Source organism: Podarcis gaigeae (assembly GCF_964106915.1).
Source record: "Podarcis gaigeae genome assembly, chromosome: 11".
Lineage (NCBI taxonomy): Eukaryota > Metazoa > Chordata > Lepidosauria > Squamata > Lacertidae > Podarcis > Podarcis gaigeae.
Genome location: NC_139687.1, coordinates 336,912 through 354,632, shown reverse-complemented (window position 1 = coordinate 354,632; position 17,721 = coordinate 336,912). Strand labels below are relative to the sequence as shown.

The 17,721-nt window shown below is 46.7% G+C and overlaps 1 protein-coding gene across 5 annotated transcripts in view; it reads left to right on the top strand.

Moving 5' to 3' along the window:
• The window catches only part of DOCK8 (dedicator of cytokinesis 8), a 156,667-nt gene that overhangs the window by 16,842 nt on the left and 122,104 nt on the right, over window positions 1–17,721 (top strand). For all 5 annotated transcript variants that reach the window (XM_083701855.1, XM_083701853.1, XM_083701854.1 and 2 more), the window contains one exon: window positions 7,602–7,673. In XM_083701855.1, the coding sequence (XP_083557981.1) occupies window positions 7,602–7,673 (72 nt within the window). The remainder of the gene's footprint in view (window positions 1–7,601; window positions 7,674–17,721) is intronic.

The window sequence follows — 17,721 nt, the reverse complement described above, 5'->3', positions numbered from 1 at the left end:
ATCTCTCACTGCCTCCATTTCTTCTCCTTCTATTTGCCAGGAGGTGATGGGACCAGTGGCCATGATCTTCGTTTTTTTGATGTTGAGTTTCAGACCATATTTTGCACTCTCCTCTTTCACCCTCATTAAAAGGTTCTTTAATTCCTCCTCACTTTCTGCCATCAATGTTGTGTCATCTGCATTTCTGAGGTTGTTGATATTTCTTCCGGCAATCTTAATTCCGGCTTCGGATTCATCCAGCCCAGCCTTTCGCATGATGAATTCTGCATATAAGTTAAATAAGCAGGGAGACAATATACAGCCTTGTCGTACTCCTTTCCCAATTTGGAACCAATCAGTTGTTCCATATCCAGTTCTAACTGTAGCTTCTTGTCCCACATAGAGATTTCTCAAAACAGTAGGGAAACTCAAAACGGAAGCTGCCTTGGAAGTTTGACTTCCAAGGCACGTTTGAAAACAGAAGCATTTACTTCCAGGTTTACAGTGTTCGGATTCCAAAATGTTTGTGAACAGAGACATTCGAAAACCAAGGTTCCACTGTGAACGCTAGATGTTGTACCTCTCATTCTACCCACTCCTCCTTCAGAATTAGTCGCTATAAAAGAAATGATTTAGATTATTACACTGATCCCAGCCCAACTGCATTGGCTGCCAATTAGTTTCTGGGTCCAGCTCAAAGTGCTGGTTTTGAAATATAAACCCACAGCTCAGGGCTGCCTCTCTCCATGTGAACCTACCCAGACCCTGCAATCATCATGTGAGGCCCTATTTTGTGTGCCTCCTCCACGAGAGGCTTGGCTGGTGTTATGTACTGAATTGAATAGGATCCAAACTGCAGCAGTCTGATTGGTCCTAGAACAATAGGATCCAAAAGGCAGCAGTCTGATTGGTCCTAGAACAATAGGATTCAGAATGCAGCAGTCTGATTGGTCCTAGAACAATGCAGCAGTATGATTGGTTGGCAGGAACCACCCAATCATGCTCCAGATAGAAGTGAATCCACAACCTGATTGGCTTACAGTAGAATTCTAGAATTAGCCAATCATGTGCAGCCCATTGTGTAAATAATGTATATAAAGCAGATACTTTGAGGGGACTTTCATTCATTCCTCCTCACCACTATGAGCTGAATAAAGAGCATGAAATCACCTTGCGACTCTGAGTATATTTCAGCTGGTGACAACACCAGAAAGGGCCTTTTCTGCAGTGGTTCCCCATTTGTGGAATGCGCTTTCCAGGAAGGTTTACTATACGCCTCCATTACATACCTTTACGCGCAAGGTGAAAATGTTCCTCTTTAACCAGGCCTTTGGCTGACTGACATCAAATGTGTTGGGGGGTTATTGTTTTGGGGTTTTTTATTATGTATTTTGTGTCTTTATCTTGTATTTTTATGCTGTGAACCTCCCTGAGATCTGTGGCTGAAGGACAGTTTCCAAATCTAAATAAATAAATAAATTTTAAAAAATTAGGACAGGACACCTTCTCCTAGAGTGCCACTGCCCTAATCTAAAAACATTTGCTTAGAGTTACTAATTAAATCTTCCAAAAAATTTATGTGGGGAGGAACCTAGTCACAGCTCACATATTACATAACGTATAGGCACTTGAAGTGCCACAGTCAGCACATAAAAAAATCCCTTCTGGATCGACCAAAAGTCCATATTCTCTCACAGGGACCCCCCAGAAGCCCAAGGGGAGTCCACAGGCACGACATGAGTGCAGCAGCACTCTTCCCACTTCTGAGTCCCAGCAACTGGTATCCAGAGGAATATTGCCTCTGACAGCATTTTAAAATTGTTAATAGTCACTGAGAGGGTGGGTTTTCATCAGACCCCAGTGACGATCCCAGCCCCACTTCCCCACTAGTACACACACAGTGGCTGTTCGTCTTCAAAGGCATTATTCCAGTGGAGGGAAAGGAAAGGTTCTCCCCTTCCTGTACAACATGGGTCAAACTCCATTGAAAGTCAGGACACAAACCTGACAGCAGTTAGGAATTTACAAGGCCCAACTAAGTCATGACAGGGGATGTATTTAGCATCATGTCTGGCCCTCAGTCAAGGGCAACTTTCAGTGAGGGAGCCAGGCCCCCTGAAGGTTCTGTGGCGGCTATGCATGCACGCTGTGGGGCATGCTCGCATCACATGCGGAAGATGGGTGATGCCTGCAGGACACATCAGCATGCCCTGCAGTGTGTGCACCCACTGTTTGACCCCGGCCCCCTCAGTTGTGGAGGCAAGGCAGTGCATGTGCCCTCAGTTTAGACCATTGAATTACTGGCTTATAAAACATGTAAAAAGTGAAGTATAAATACAAAGCTATCTGTGAAATCATATTGATCAAACATGTCTCTCAGTTAGGACAGGTTTGTTTTAAAAATTAGATATAAGTTTCATTAGTCTTAAGAAAGCATAATATGTATATATAAACCCACAGCCCCACCTGCCACCCGCGTCCCATATATATATATATATATATATATGGGACGTGGGTGGCACTGTGGGTTAAACCACAGAGCCTAGGACTTACCGATCAGAAGGTCAGCGGTTCGAATCCCCGTGACGGGGTGAGCTCCCGTCGCTCGGTGCCTGCTCCTGCCAACCTAGCAGTTCGAAAGCACATCAAAGTGCAAGTAGATAAATAGGTACCGCTCCAGTGGGAAGGTAAACGGCATTTCCGTGTGCTACTCTGGTTCGCCAGAAGCGGCTTAGACATGCTGGCCACATGACCCGGAAGCTGTACGCCGGCTCCCTCCACCAATAAAGTGAGATGAGTGCTGCGACCCCAGAGTCGGTCACGACTGGACCTAATGGTCAGGGGTCCCTTTACCTTTACCTTACATAGGATTTGCTTTTTGTTTTTTTTAAGAATATTGTCAGGGATGCAGCGGGAGCGCAGGGAGGGGAGGAGATGGAGAGCGAGGGGGAGCAATCCGAGGGCAGCGTAGGAGAAGATGACAGTAGCCCGAGAGATTCCATGAGCCTCTCCAGCGAATCAGAAGATTCACAGAAGGGGGCGCCGGTGGCCAGGGCGAGGGGGGCCCCAAGGGGGACACCCCAGAAGCAAGGGGCCAGCGGGGACTCCCAGAGCAGCAGTTGGAAATCAGGACCAGCTTCCCCACCAGAGCGCAGTGGGGGGGAGGAGTCCCAAGTATTGGGGCCAGCGTATTCACCACCAGCGAGAGAAGAGGAGTCAGGATTGACCACGCCTCCATCGGAGAGCGGGGGAACGGTCAAGAGGAAGGTTGCCGGCTGGGCGCGCGCACCAAGTTCAAATGTACAGGCGAGCGGCACAGCAGGTAGCCCGGATAGGGAACCAGGTCCTAAAGCCCGCCGGAAGGAGGGGCAAGAATCGGGGGGGTCAGCGTCAGAAGAGTCCAGAAAGGATGAAACCCCAGCGGGCAGGAGGGCCCAGAGGAGGAAGGAGCTAAGGAAGAGGTGGAGCAAGACTAGAGTCTTAAACTGGTGTGGAAGGGGAGGAGATTCAGACGGAGCTTCGCCGGTCTAGGGTTTAAGACGTATTGCTGCGCGCTGCGGCTTTGAAATGGAAACTGAACTTCAATAAAGACTTTAGTACATAACGACAGCCTGGCGTTGGTCCTCTGTGAGCTGGGACCTAGGGGCAGCTCTGACAAATATTTATTAAAGTTTTCAAGAAATTATATAACATAGAAACAAAAAGAGAAAAAAAGAAAAAGAAAACAAAGATAACAATAAAATAAACATACATACAAAACAAATAACAAGTATAATTTCGATCCCTTATAGTCATATAACTTACTTTCCCGACCTCCTCATACCTCCCCTCTCTGTATTCCAATCTCTAATCAAGCCGATTCAGCAAATCCTTCCCCTAATTTCTGTTTAATTTTTAATCTTTCTTTTCTTGATTACATAATCATTACAGCTAGAAACCCCTTAATTTCTAAATCAACATCGTTCTAACATTCAATAATCTTACAATGTTTCTTAAGATAGTCCTTAAATTTCTTCCAATCTTCTTCCGCCGTCTCTTTTCCCTGGTCTCGGATTCTGCCGGTCATTTCTGCCAGTCCCATATAGTCTATAACCTTCATCTGCCATTCTTCCATGGTGGGTAATTCTTGTGTCTTCCAATACTTTGCGATAAGTGTTCTTGCTGCTGTTGTAGCATACATAAAAAATGTTCTATCCTTCTTTAACACCGATTGGCCTAACATACCCAGGAGAAAGGCCTCTGGTTTCTTCAAAAAGGTATATTTAAGTACCTTCTTATTTCATTATAAATCATTTCCCAGAAGACCTTAATCCTTGGGCATGTCCACCAAAGGTGAAAGAATGTACCTTCGTTCTCTTTACATTTCCAACACTTATTATCAGACAAGTGGTAAATTTTTGCAATCTTGACTGGGGTCATGTACCACCTGTAAATCATTTTCATAATATTTTCTTTTAGGGCATTACATGCCGTAAATTTAATACCGGTGGTCCACAACCGTTCCCAGTCCTCAAACATAATGTTATGACCAATATCTTGCGCCCACTTGATCATAGCTGATTTAACTGTTTCATCCTGTGTATTCCATTCCAACAGCAGGTTATACATTTTTGACAAATTCTTAGTTTTGGGTTCTAACAGTTCTGTTTCCAATTTTGATTTTTCCACCTGGAAACCTATTTTCCTGTCTAACTTGTAAGTCTCCACTATTTGATAGTAATGAAGCCAGTCTCACACTTTGTCTTTCAATTTCTCATAACTCTGCAATTTCAATTTATCCCCTTCTTGTTCCAAAATCTCCCAGTATTTCGGCCATTTAGATTCCATATTAAGTTTTTTAACGGCCTTTGGCTCCATAGGGGACAACCACCTTGGAGTTTTGTTTTCCAACAAATCCTTATACTTGGTCCAGACATTGTACAATGCTTTCCTGACAATATGGTTTTTAAAAGCTTTATGAGCTTTAACCTTGTCGTACCACAAGTATGCATGCCACCCGAAAGTACCTTACATAGGATTTGGTTGCAATAACCCTATAAATAATTCCATGTCTGGCATGAGAAACTGTGCTAGTAGCTAAGTGCAGAGATAAAAGTACAAACCATCTTTGATGCAAGTATATTTTTAAATACCTGACAGTGAAACTTCAATGATAGCATCTCATATGCAACAATTTGCCCTTGTAAAAAGATTGGTCAGCAGACTCCAGTGTAGTTCAGCTATTCAAAAACAGGTATGGCTGGACAGAGATAGAGACTTTACATTGCAGAGATCACAGGTATCTTGCAGGGAGCCAGTCTATGGTATTACTGCAGCTTTCCTATTAAATTCGAATTCTCCCACAATAACAACACCTTCCAGATCAGTACAGTGATACCTCTGGTTACAAACTTAATTCGTTCCGGAGGTCCGTTCTTGACCTGAAACTGTTCTTAACCTGAAGCACCACTTTAGCTAATGGGGCCTCCCACTGCTGCCGCGCCGCCGGAGCACGATTTCTGTTCTCATCCCGAGGTACTACTTCTGGGTTAGCGGAGTCTGTAACCCTAGGTGTTTGTAACCCGAGGTACCACTGTATTCTAAAGGGGCTATAAATCTTCTGAAATATTTGAATCTGAGAGTTTCCATACTTTATGACAGATCAAGCCTGGTACACTCAAGCCTGTATCAACAGAGGATACAGATGGAAGCTGGAGTGCGATCCATTTCAGATACTGTAGGAACTATCACTGTTCACTATTGACTTAGGAAACCAATGAAAACATTTTGAAATGCACTTTGAGTTAGAATTTGATGCTGTGCTGACACCTTGTGGTCCTCTTCTGCTATTATATTGACACATGAAAGCATCTGCCACACATGAGCCACTCACTTCATTTGAGTTCTGTATTAATATAGCTGCTCCCTCCTCTATCCACTAATCACTATATTCTCTTTTCACTATATCGTGGGTGGGACAGAGTGAGAATGTAATTTTAACCTACCTGTGCTTTGGAGGGAAGTTTAGAAGAAGTTATGGATAAAGCTGACTGGCACTGCATTTTGACATTTGCTGAGTTACCCATTACTGAAACATCAGGAATGGGCAACTCAGCAAATTAAGTATTTAGCAGGTGCAGCGTTACGCCCTGGCCAAATATAAGAGTGAACAGATAAAGATGTCTAACGCTGAGTCTCTTTGTTGGTCTGTCTTGTTCCGTTTAGTACTGCCTACTTTCCAGATGTTGCTGCATCTGTAGCTCCTGTCCTCCCTGACAACTGGCCATGTTGGTTAGGGACTGCTGGAAGTTGGAGTGTGAGAGCACCTAGAGGACACCAGGCTGGGGAAGGTTGCACTGCCTGATCCTTTAAAACCTAAAGAGCCTGCAGAATCAGGCCAATGGTCCATCTAGTTCAGCAGTCAGCCAGATGCCTATGGGAAACCCACAAGCAGGACATGAGCACAAGAGCCCCCTTCGCTCCTGTGGTTTCCAGCAACTGGGATTCCCAAGGAGACAGCCTCTGAACAGGGAGGCAGAGCATAGTCACCATGGCTAGTAGCCACAGATAGCAAAGACCCTAGCATCACTTAACAATTCCTCCTTCCAGGCTTGAGATAAATGAATGTTTATCTCATTTGAGGGACGCAGGTGGTGCTGTGGTATAAACCAGTTAGCCTCTTGGGCTAGCAGATCGTAAGGTCAACAGTTCGAATCCACGCAACCAGCTCCTGCCAACCTAGCAGTCTGAAAGCACCCCAACAAAAGTAGATAAATAGGTATCACTGTGGCAGGAAGGTAAACAGTGTTTCCATGTGCTCTGGCTTCCTTCACAGTGTCCTGTGTGCCAGAAGTGGTTTAGTTATGCTGGTCACGTGACCCAGAAAATCTGTCTGCAGACAAACGGCGGCTTCCTCAACCTGAAAGTGGAGATGAGCGCCACATCCCATAGTCGAATTCATCTAGACCTAACCGTCTAGGGGTCCTTTATCTTTTTTACTTTTATCTCATTTGAGCCAGAATGCATTCTCCCTCCACTCCAATTCTTCCACTCCAAGAAGACCAATCATTTAGTCTCCTGCTGCTCCTCACTTCACTGGCTGGAGATTGCATGGATTATTTTTTGGAGTTTAAACAATATACTCCTTTAAAAAAAATGATATTTTTATTTGTGTGGTTTATTATTTGGCTTTGTATGGTTTGTTCCTTTTTAGCTATAATTCAGGGGTGGGGAACCCTTTTAAACCCAAGGACCACATCCTCTTCTGGACCATGTTTGAGTGGGGACAGTTGCCAATGGGGGATGGGGCCAGAACAAGAAGCGGGCAAAGGAACAAATGTAAATTTTACATTTGTAATGGTAGGAAATTTCTACACACACTCGCACGTTCCTCAGTATCTCCTTTGCAGACAAGCTAGGGGCATACTCAAAGTTTAAAGATGCATTTTGGCCAGGACAAAACACTTGGAGAGTAAATTAGGGCTGTTGAGGGATGTGACTTGGGGAAAGTTCTGAAGGCTAGATAAAGAAATTTAGCAGGTTGTGTTTGGCCCCCGAGTCTGGAGTTCCCCATTCATATTCCTAAAAAATAAGTTGTGCATTGTAATTAGCTATGCATATTAATATTCTTGTACCCTCTCCAGGGCTGAGTTGGATCCGCATGTCCGGGATTGTATTCAGACCTATATTCGTGACTGGCTGATTGTGAATCGAAAGTAAGTGCCACATTTGCAGCAGAGTGTCAAAACCATGATTTTAAATATTTTTTCTTCCCAGAGGAATATTAACATCTTTTGTTTTGACTAGTCCCTTAACTTGTCAAGATGTAGGATTAGTCTCTCACAAGATATTCTCACTGGCTCAGTCTAGAAAGGCCTGGCAACTAGAAGGAGGAAGGACCATAGCTCAGTGGTAGAGCATTTGCTTTGTAGGCAGAAGGTCCCAGGATCGATCCCCAGCATCTTCAGGCAGGGCTGGGGAAAAAACTCTTGCCTGAAAACCTGGAGAGCAGCTGCCAGTCCGAGTAGGTAGTGCTGAACAAAGATGAACCATTAGTCTGACTCAGTATAGGGCAACTTCCAATGGTTCCAACTTGATGGTTATTTGCTTATCCTGGTATACTGTAGATTCCGGCAGTTGCAGTTGCCAATTTGGTGGTTCGTTTTCTAAGTCCAGTTGCCTAATACGCTGGGCAGCTCCGTGCCGGGAGAAAGCCACCCAGCCCGAAGCGGAGCCCACCACCTGCTGCTGCTTCGGCTGCTGCTTTGGCAGCTTCCGAAGCAGCAGTGGGTGGGCTCCGTGCCGGGAGAAAGCTGTACCTGGCATATAAGACGACCCCCGACTTTTTAACCTCTTTTCTGGAGTTTAAAAGTTGTCTTATACGCCAGAATCTACGGTATTGTGATGGGATAATGAGCTGCTTATGCGTAAAAGCTTGATCCCTCTGGGGTTTGGCTGGTCACCCAAACCTAGGCACTAACGGAGCCCCCAAAGCATGACTCCGTCAGTCGCTGGTAGAATCCGACAGTGGGCGTCTACGGAACTTACTCCAACATAAAAGTTGTTTGACGGACATGCGCCTCCTGGACTCTCTGCATGACAGCTTCCTGCGAGGGGTGGGGGTTGCTAAAGGGGGTCTTGTTACCTCCTCACTGTTCTCACTAGAAGTATCCCAGAGCCTCTCCCCCGATTCCCTTTCCGCTGGAACTCCTGCTCTCCCCCTACTGGTTCCTTCTTCTGCTGTAGAGTCTCTCCTATTCTCCTGGAGCCTCTCCACCACCTGTCCCTCCGATGGCAGTTCCCTGACATCCACCTCCCCCCCAGGGCCCCCTTCACCCCCCACCTCCTCTCCCACTGGCGGTGAGGGCGGAAAGCCCCGGAAGGAACTCTCCTCGTCGTCCGAGGATTCAAACACTTCTAACCACGGCGTACCGTCTCTCTCCTCGTCTTCCTCTTCTTCGTCGGAGTCGGCTTCCTCACCCACCCCTGACTCTGGGAACCCTTCAAACTCCCCTTCCTCATCGGTGGTCCCAAAGTGTTCCCTTCTAAATCGTGCCACGGGTTGCGGTTTTTTTGGGAAACGCTGATGAAATGTTTCTATTAAAACCTCGTCCTTGACTAACTCTGCTGGTACCCAAGTGTTTTCCGACTCAACTTCCCCCTCCCATTCTACCAGATATTCCACCTGATTCCCCTTCCACCTGGAATCAATGATTCCTGCCACGTTCATGTCGCGTTCTCTCTCTTCTATCACGGGGGTTTGGGTGACCTCTCTCTCACGCTCCCCCCACTCACGTCCCTCTCGGTACGGCGACAGTAATGACCTGTGAAATACTGGGTGCAATTTCATGTGACTGGGCAGTCTGAGTTTGAATGTTACTGGGTTGACCTGCTGTATGACCTCAAAGGGTCCCAATCTTTTGGGTCTCAATTTCTTACTCCCTCCCTTGAGTGGATAGCCACACCCGGTTTCCCACCCTTATAGTTTCACCTTCCCTCCTATTTCTGTCTGCTTGTTTCTTATATTCCTCCTTGGCTTTCTCTAAGTTAAGTTGAAGCTGACGGTGGATCGCTTCCATCTCTTCAAAAAAGTGTTCCGCCGCTGGCACGCTCCACCTCTCCCCTCCTTCTCCTGGAAATGCCCGGGGATGACACCCATAATTTGCCAGAAAAGGACTCATCCCTGTGGACACGTTCTCCGCGTTGTTGTAGGCAAATTCTGCCAGAGGTAACTTATCTACCCAATCATTTTCTCTGTCTTTTACATAACACCTCAGGTATTGTTGTAAAATCCCGTTTGCCCTTTCCGCTTGCCCATTTGTTTCTGGGTGCCGGGCAGTTGAGAAATTGAGTTCCACGTGCAGTAAGCTCATAAGTTTCCTCCAGAACCTGGAAGTAAACTGTTTCCCTCTGTCACTGACCACCCTCAAGGGGGCGCCATGCAACCTGAAAATATGCTCTACAAATAACTTGGCGGTTTCCTCCGCGGTGACCGCATGGGAACAGGCTATAAAATGACACATCTTAGTTAATAGATCTACCACCACCATGACAGCTGTTTTGCCCTTGGATTTTGGCAGGTCCGTCATAAAATCTATGGATACTGCCTCCCATGGCCTTTCTGGTGTGGGTAAGGGTTGTAATAGCCCCGCTGGCGCCACCCTCTCCCCTTTCGCTCGCTGGCACCTGTCGCAACCCCTGACATATTCCCGTACGTCCTCCCTCACCTTGGGCCACCAAAACTCTCTGGTAACCAACCACATGGTTTTGTGCTGTCCAAAATGCCCCGCTGTGGGGCTGTCATGCAACTGCTTGAGTACTCTGCCCCTCAGTTCCCCATCTGGTATGTACAGTGCCCCTTTGTAATACAACGCCCCGTTCTTTTCTTCAAACCCCCCTGTGTTCTCCTCTGTCCTCCTGAGTTCTCTGAATTTCTCTTGGGCGTATTCATCGTTCTCGGTACCCTCTATCAGTTCCCTCTGCCCCACCAATGCCGCCCCACACACCCAGCGGTCTTCAGGGATTACATACCTTGCCTCAGGCGCTCCCTCCCCCTCTAAGTACTCAGGTTTCCTGGAGAGAGCGTCCGCCCTCACGTTCTCGGAGCCTGGCATGTAACGAATCTCAAAGTGGAATTTGGAGAACTCCTGGGCCCATCTCACTTGTCTCTGGTTCAGCACTCGTGCTGTTCTCCACTATTCCAGATTTTTGTGGTCAGTTCGGACTTGAACCTTGTGCTGCGCCCCAATCAGCAAGTGGCGCCATCTCCGGAATGCTTCATGAATGGCGAGCAGTTCTCGGTCGTATACTGTGTAGTTCCTCTCGGATTTGTTCAACTTCCGCGAGAAGAACGCACACGGTCTCCATTCGGACGTATCTTCTCCCGGCTGGAGAAGCACGGCCCCCACCGCTCGGTCTGACGCGTCAGTCTCCACCCTCATTGGTTGTTGTAGATCTACGTGCAAAAGTTGCTCTTCCGACGCAAACGCCTGCTTTAAGTGTTCGAACGCCCGCTGCGCTTCTTCCGTCCAAACAAATTTTTTCTTGCTGCTAAGACAATCCATGATGGGCGCTGTTAAATGGGCAAAGTTTTTGATGAACTTCCTATAGAAGTTTCCGAAGCCCAGGAATCTTTGCACGTCCTTCTTGGTCTTTGGTGTTTTCCATTCCAGTACCGCTTGAACCTTGCTGGGATCCATGGCCAATCCCTTGTCAGACAACCGGTACCCCAGGAATTCCACCTCCCTGGTATGAAACTGACACTTCTCCAGTTTCACCCACAGCCGATTTTCTCGCAGTTTGCTCAGTACTTCTCTTACATCTCGCACATGCTGCTCCTCATTCTCTGAGTATACCAGGACGTCATCTAAGAACGCTACGCAGTTCTTGTAGAGCAATGGCCCCAGGACGTGATTCATGAACGATTGAAAACAGGCCGAGCCCGCCTGTAGACCGAAGGGCATAACGAGGTACTCAAAGGCCCCCAAGGGGGTGAACATAGTGGTTTTCCACTCATCCCCCTTTCTCACACGTATCAAGTTATATGCCCCTCTAAGGTCCAGCTTGGTAAAAATTTTCCCTTTTCTCACACGTGTCAGAATGTCATCAATTCTAGGCATAGGGAACGTCACTGGTTCTGACACTGCATTTAGGCCCCTGAAATCACACACAAGCCTGGGTTTACCCGTGTGTTTTTTGTCCACAAAGAACACTGGGCTGCCCCCCACCGCTCGTGACTCTCTGATGAAACCTCGCTTGAGGTTCTTGTCAATGAACTCCCTTAACTCCTGCATCTCACTGTCTGACATTGCATACAGCTTGCCCACTGGCAATTGTGCTCCTGGGAGTAAGTTAATTTGACAGTCAAAGGGTCTGTGCGGGGGCAGTTTATCTGCTTCCTTTTCGCTAAAGACGTCAATCAAGTCAGCGTATTGTGGTGGCACCTTCCCCTTGTCCATCACTTCCATCCCTGCTAGAGTGGCCCTGGCCCCTGCCTGAGCCTCTCCCTCCTTGCAGTGTTCTAGGCAATGTGCTGATCCAAAGGAAACCACTCTGATGCCAGCCTACTAGCGGATCGTGTAGTGCCAGCCAGCTCATTCCCAAAATAATAGGAGCTCCTCCCAAGGTGGCTACGTTAAACGCTATCAGTTCTGTGTGTCTTGCCACCCTCATTATCATTGGTACAGTCTGTTGGCTCACTTCTCCTCCCAACAGTTCCCTCCCATCAATCGTGGTAACCTGCAAAGGCTTACTTAATGGGATAGTCTGTATCTGGTGTTCAGCTGCAAACTCCTTACTTATGAAATTACAGGAACTACCTGAATCCAATAGCGCTTTTATCTTTAGTGGGTGTCCGTTTGCCAGTTCCAGTAACACCTCTATCACAAGCGCTGGTCTTGGGGGTTCCGGCGTGGGCACATTCACTACTCCCTGGCCTGGCTGCTGTGCCCTGATGTTGGCAACCAGGCGTTGGCTTTTACTTGCTCCTTGATTTCTTCTTCCTCCTTTCCCCCAACAGTTCCCGCCATCCCTTGCCATTCCTTCCTTTGCGGACAGACTCTGGCAAAGTGACCTGGCTGTTGGCAGAGATAACATCTCTTGGCGCTCTTTCCCTCCTTCTTCCGCCCCTCACTGGTGTTTGAAACTGCGCGCGCGCGCGCTGTTCCAAGTTCCATCGGCTCTGCTGGCGGGAAAGGCTGCTCCGGAATCTCCGGAATGCGGAAGTCCTTCCAACGTTCCCCCTTTCCTTCCCGCTTTTCCAAAGCTCTGGCTTCCTGGTGCGCTCCTATGGACAGTGCAGATTTAGTCAGATGGTCCATAGACTCCGCCCTAGGCGCCCGGGAAAGTTCATCTTTCACTGACGGAGAGAGCCCTTCTTCAAACAGCATTTGAATAGGTTCACTCGCAAGGTCCCACCCCAGTCTATGAATCAGCATGGTGAACTCAGTCCAGTACTCACGTACAGATCGGCTCCCCTGTTTACACGCCATTAACTGCCTGCGCACCACCCCTTGCTCAATCTCGCTGGAAAACATCAAGTCCATGGCGCGAAAAAATTTCATTGTGTCCTTTAAGATTTCATTATTGGCTGCCATCAGGGGCCTAATCCAGTCCCTCGCCCCTCCCTCTAGATGGCCAATCACGTACGCCACTCTAGAGTTCTCATCGGGGAAGTCATCAAACAGTAGATTGGTAGCATATTGCATCTCTGTCCTAAAGGCTTGATAGTTCCTGGGATCCCCCCCAAATTTCTGCACCAATCCAGGCACCTTTCTGGCAAGTGGGGTGGTTTTTCCCTTATCTTGAGCCCTCCTCTCCTCAAGCCTCGCCGTTTGCTGCGCGAGCTGGACCTCCAACGCCCTGTACCTTTCTTCCAGGCTTGGACCTGCTCCAGCTCCAGCTCCAGCTCCTCCGGTTCCGGCTGGTTCGCTCATGATGCCCTCTGCTTGCACAAGCTGCTTTCAAAGACTGTCGGATTGCTGTGATGGGATAATGAGCTGCTTGTGCGTAAAAGCTTGATCCCTCTGGGGTTTGGCTGGTCACCCAAACCTAGGCACTAACGGAGCCCCCAAAGCATGACTCCGTCAGTCGCTGGTAGAATCCGACAGTGGGCGTCTACGGAACTTACTCCAACATAAAAGTTGTTTGACGGACATGCGCCTCCTGGACTCTCTGCGTGACAGCTTCCTGCGAGGGGTGGGGGTTGCTAAAGGGGGTCTTGTTACCTCCTCACTGTTCTCACTAGAAGTATCCCAGAGCCTCTCCCCCGATTCCCTTTCCACTGGAACTCCTGCTCTCCCCCTACTGGTTCCTTCTTCTGCTGTAGAGTCTCTCCTCCTGGAGCCTCTCCACCACCTGTCCCTCGGATGGCAGTTCCCTGACAGGTATTTTGAAACATGAAAGCAGCAAAACATTCAATGCTTACAAAGGAAGTATCTACATTTTCACCACATGAAAACAATTTTCAGACATTATAGCTTCATAATAAAAACTATCCAGCACTCTTGTCTTTAATGCTGTGTAGTTAAGACTGTTTCCCAAGCAAGGTCATGCCCAAGGAGAGCAGGGAAGGCAAGTAAGGTGCTTTATAGCTTCATTTTTCATTCTCAGTCAACTGGCAAACAATTAAAATGCAATCTATTAAAAGACAACCACCAGTGCATATAATTCATTTACTCCCCAAAAATGTAATAAAAAGTGTCTCTGTGATCAATAATTGCATGACCTCCAACATTTTTCTGATGCAAATAGGGACATCCCATTCCATAATGATAATTTTACTACTGTATTTATACCCCACACATCTTACTGCAGCCACTCTGGGCAGCTTTCAACATATATAAAAACATAATAAAAAAATTAAACACTTTTAAAAAACCTATACAGGATTGTCTTCAGATGACTTGGGATTCAGATAACTCCATAACCTGCAAATTTTCTCCAATAAAATGGGGACATCATAAGGAAAAGCGGGACATTTTAGGATCAAATCAGAAACCAGGATGTCTTCTCTAAATCAGGGATGTCCCTGGAAAATAGGGACACTTGGAGGGACTGCAGTTGTTTATTGTGGCATATTTGTTATGCAAGACAACAAAGCATTTCAGTGTATTGTTGTTGCTTTGGAAAGAAAGAAACTTGAATTAATCAACATGGTGTCACTTAGTAGGCCTGGCTGCAAAAAAGTGTTTTCTCAATATCTCAAAATGAAAGTGGCTCTGCTCTGGTCATAGCTATGGGGACACCCATGGAGAGTCTTGGGTTTCAGTCTAGCAGTAAATTAAGCTGCTTGTAGCAGAATCTCAATAAAGGGCAGAATCTATGATGTTTAAGGGTGTGCTATGGGACCTAGAGCTACAGGCAGATAGTTCTGGTGAACCTGCAGTGGAGACGGTCAGAACTCAGAGGGGCTGTCAAGTGGCATGGGATGAGTGAGTCTGACTGGTAGGTTCAGATGATCCTATTTATGGCCTTAATAGAGCCCTGCATGGAAGCAAACATTAGAAAGTCTAGAGATTTAGAGTGGGTAACTAGGCCAGAAGTAAGACTAGATACAACCAAAGCAGTGGCAGTAGTCTCTTGGTGGCTTCCGCTGGAACACACATTGTGGCTTGGAATGTTATACAGAGTCTGGCATTGCATGGAGACCATTGTGAGGGCAGCTGCTGCGTTGTATCGCTCCACATGCCACATACTTCATGCCTATGACCATTCTAAGATGTCCTTGCCCAAAAGTTCATAGCAAATTACCTGCTTGGGGCGGGGAAGATGGCGCCAGGTCAAGTCTCAACTGAGTCTCTGCTGTGTGAGTAGGAGCTCTAATGATCAAATTACCCTGATAAAAAGGCTCAAACTATGAAAATATCTGCCAACTTTTATCAGTAAAAGACTCTGGGAGCTGTCGGGTGAACATTTAAACCTCCCCCCCCCTTTCAAAGCTACTTAAATCAACTTTGAACCACCTCCATAAAGCTGTGGGCTGAATAAAATAGCCCTATTTATCTCCAAGTACGAAGATGGTACTTACAAGACAATGTTGCAAAGAACTGGGGATTTCACCTTTACAACCTGCAACAACTCCCCCAAAGAAAAAACAGGCCAAAATTTCAACCTACTTCCATCCCAAAGTTGATGAAGCAAATAATCCAGGAAATCTCCATTCTCATGAGTGGTCTATTGACCACACCTGGATTAGAAGGGAGGAAAAAACTAACGTTGGAGGTGAGGGAGTGGACCTGGAAACGGAACTAAAACAAGCTGAGCTAGCCAAAGAGAGACGTGAAGCAAGTTTAGAACAGGAGCTATTCCTGGAAAACCCAGAAGCCATGTTAAATGAGCCTCCCCTCTCCTCCCTATCAGGAGAGAATTTAAGGTGCCCTTCCCCGACTGAACTGATTGAGACAGACAAATGGCCAAACAGCTTAAGGTTACAGTACCCGGACAACTTTATCTTCTACTTGTCAGGGATGTTTGAAGAGTTACTCAAAACTCATTTCACACAGATAAGCAAAGAACTTGAGCCAGTTAAAAATTTCCTTTTGGAAAGCTTGAACCTGCTTACCACCCTAACTGAATTGATTAAGAACCATGAGGCTGCTTTCCCTCACATGACATCTGGGACTAGGACTAATGGAGGTGAAACCAAGCCAGGACTTGATTACAAAAAAACAAACAGAAACAATTCAGTGCAGGAGGGAGGGTCCCTTGCTCCCAAGAAACCGACCTTAAAGAGAAAATGCTCAACACAAAAAATGAAGACCAAAAACATCAAATTGAGAGGCCATAAAGGAGCGCCAACCTGCCAGACTAAAAAAATGAATTTCCAGAAGCTCTTTAAGGTGCTGGAGAATATAACAACAAAGAACTCTGCTTCTACAACCCAAAAGAAAATCACAAACTCATGCATGCCAATAAAGTACTCTGAGGAAAAGCCCCACGCCCCAGCAGATTACACACCGCACTCTAGTGGGAAAATAGGAAAACTAAAGGAAATTTCAGCTCCCAAGCAACCAATCCTCTTGACATCGCAAATAAATCCTGTGTACCCTAATATAACAAAAAAGGATCAAGATAAAACAACACAGACTTGTTGGAAGCTAACGCTAAACAAACACAAATTTGCCTTCACAATCTGTTTGTGACATCCCACAAACAGATGTCATCCATCATATGCTCAAAGAAAAGTAAATATTCCCGAAAAAAATCGGAATAGTCACCAGGGGCCTCGTGACAGCAGAAAATATCATCAAGGTAAAATTCCTCCCTCATGATACGGCCCAAAATAGGGCTATAGTGACTTTTAAGGACGGGCTCTCAACTAAACAGACCCCTTCTAATAAAGACAATTTCCTGAGGGCTGGCTTGCTTGTGCAGCGTTTCTTCGAAAACATCGATGACCCTTTACCACTTCTAGGAGCACATAGGCCAGCCAGACCAAAAACCCAAACCAGCACTGCAGAATCCAACAGTGCCGGAAACGGTAAGCTGCTCTACCCAGAGGCTGGCAACCTTAAACAATCTGGCAGGCTGTACAAAACCCCGCCCTCACCAAATAAGCTAGAAAAGGATTTCTCCTCAAAGGATGAACAACTCCTAACAACCCACCTCGAGCAGATTCTACTTTCCCAGGATGCACTAATTGAAAGACTATCGACCATAAGGAACTCCCTTCCACCTCTAGCCCTGCCTCCTCCCATGGAATTTAATTACATCAATTGTAAAGCAAAGCCTTTAACCAACGAGGAATGGACAACTTGTCAATATCTGTCTCCAGAAGAAATGGGCTTTCCTACACCCCCACCAACAGCCCAGTCCAAATCGCAACAAGTCAAACTAATGGTGCCAGCGCCGGGAATTGGCTCAATCTTCATGGACTGCCTGGGAATCCTACAAGTTATTCATGCAGAGGAATGAAATAAGGTCTTAGTGGGTGACTGCCTGGACAGACAAATTAATACCCCCAAATTAGTCTCCCTCAAAAGGCTCCCCCATGCCTCCGCATCGCGGCTCAAGCCAAACTCAAAGGACCCGAGGAATCAGCGGCAGAAAACAGCTATGAGTGCCTGGATTCTAAAAACCCAAGAATCAACTACTGCCCTAAACATCATCTCCTGGAATGCTGCCGGCTGGTCCAGATGCCTCTCCCATTCTACAGACATTCCCTTCTACCATCAAAACTTTAATATCATCGCTCTCCATCCAGGAGACGTGGGCAGCTGAAAATCCATCACTGGAAGGATACATATGCAGTGAGAGCAGTTGCAG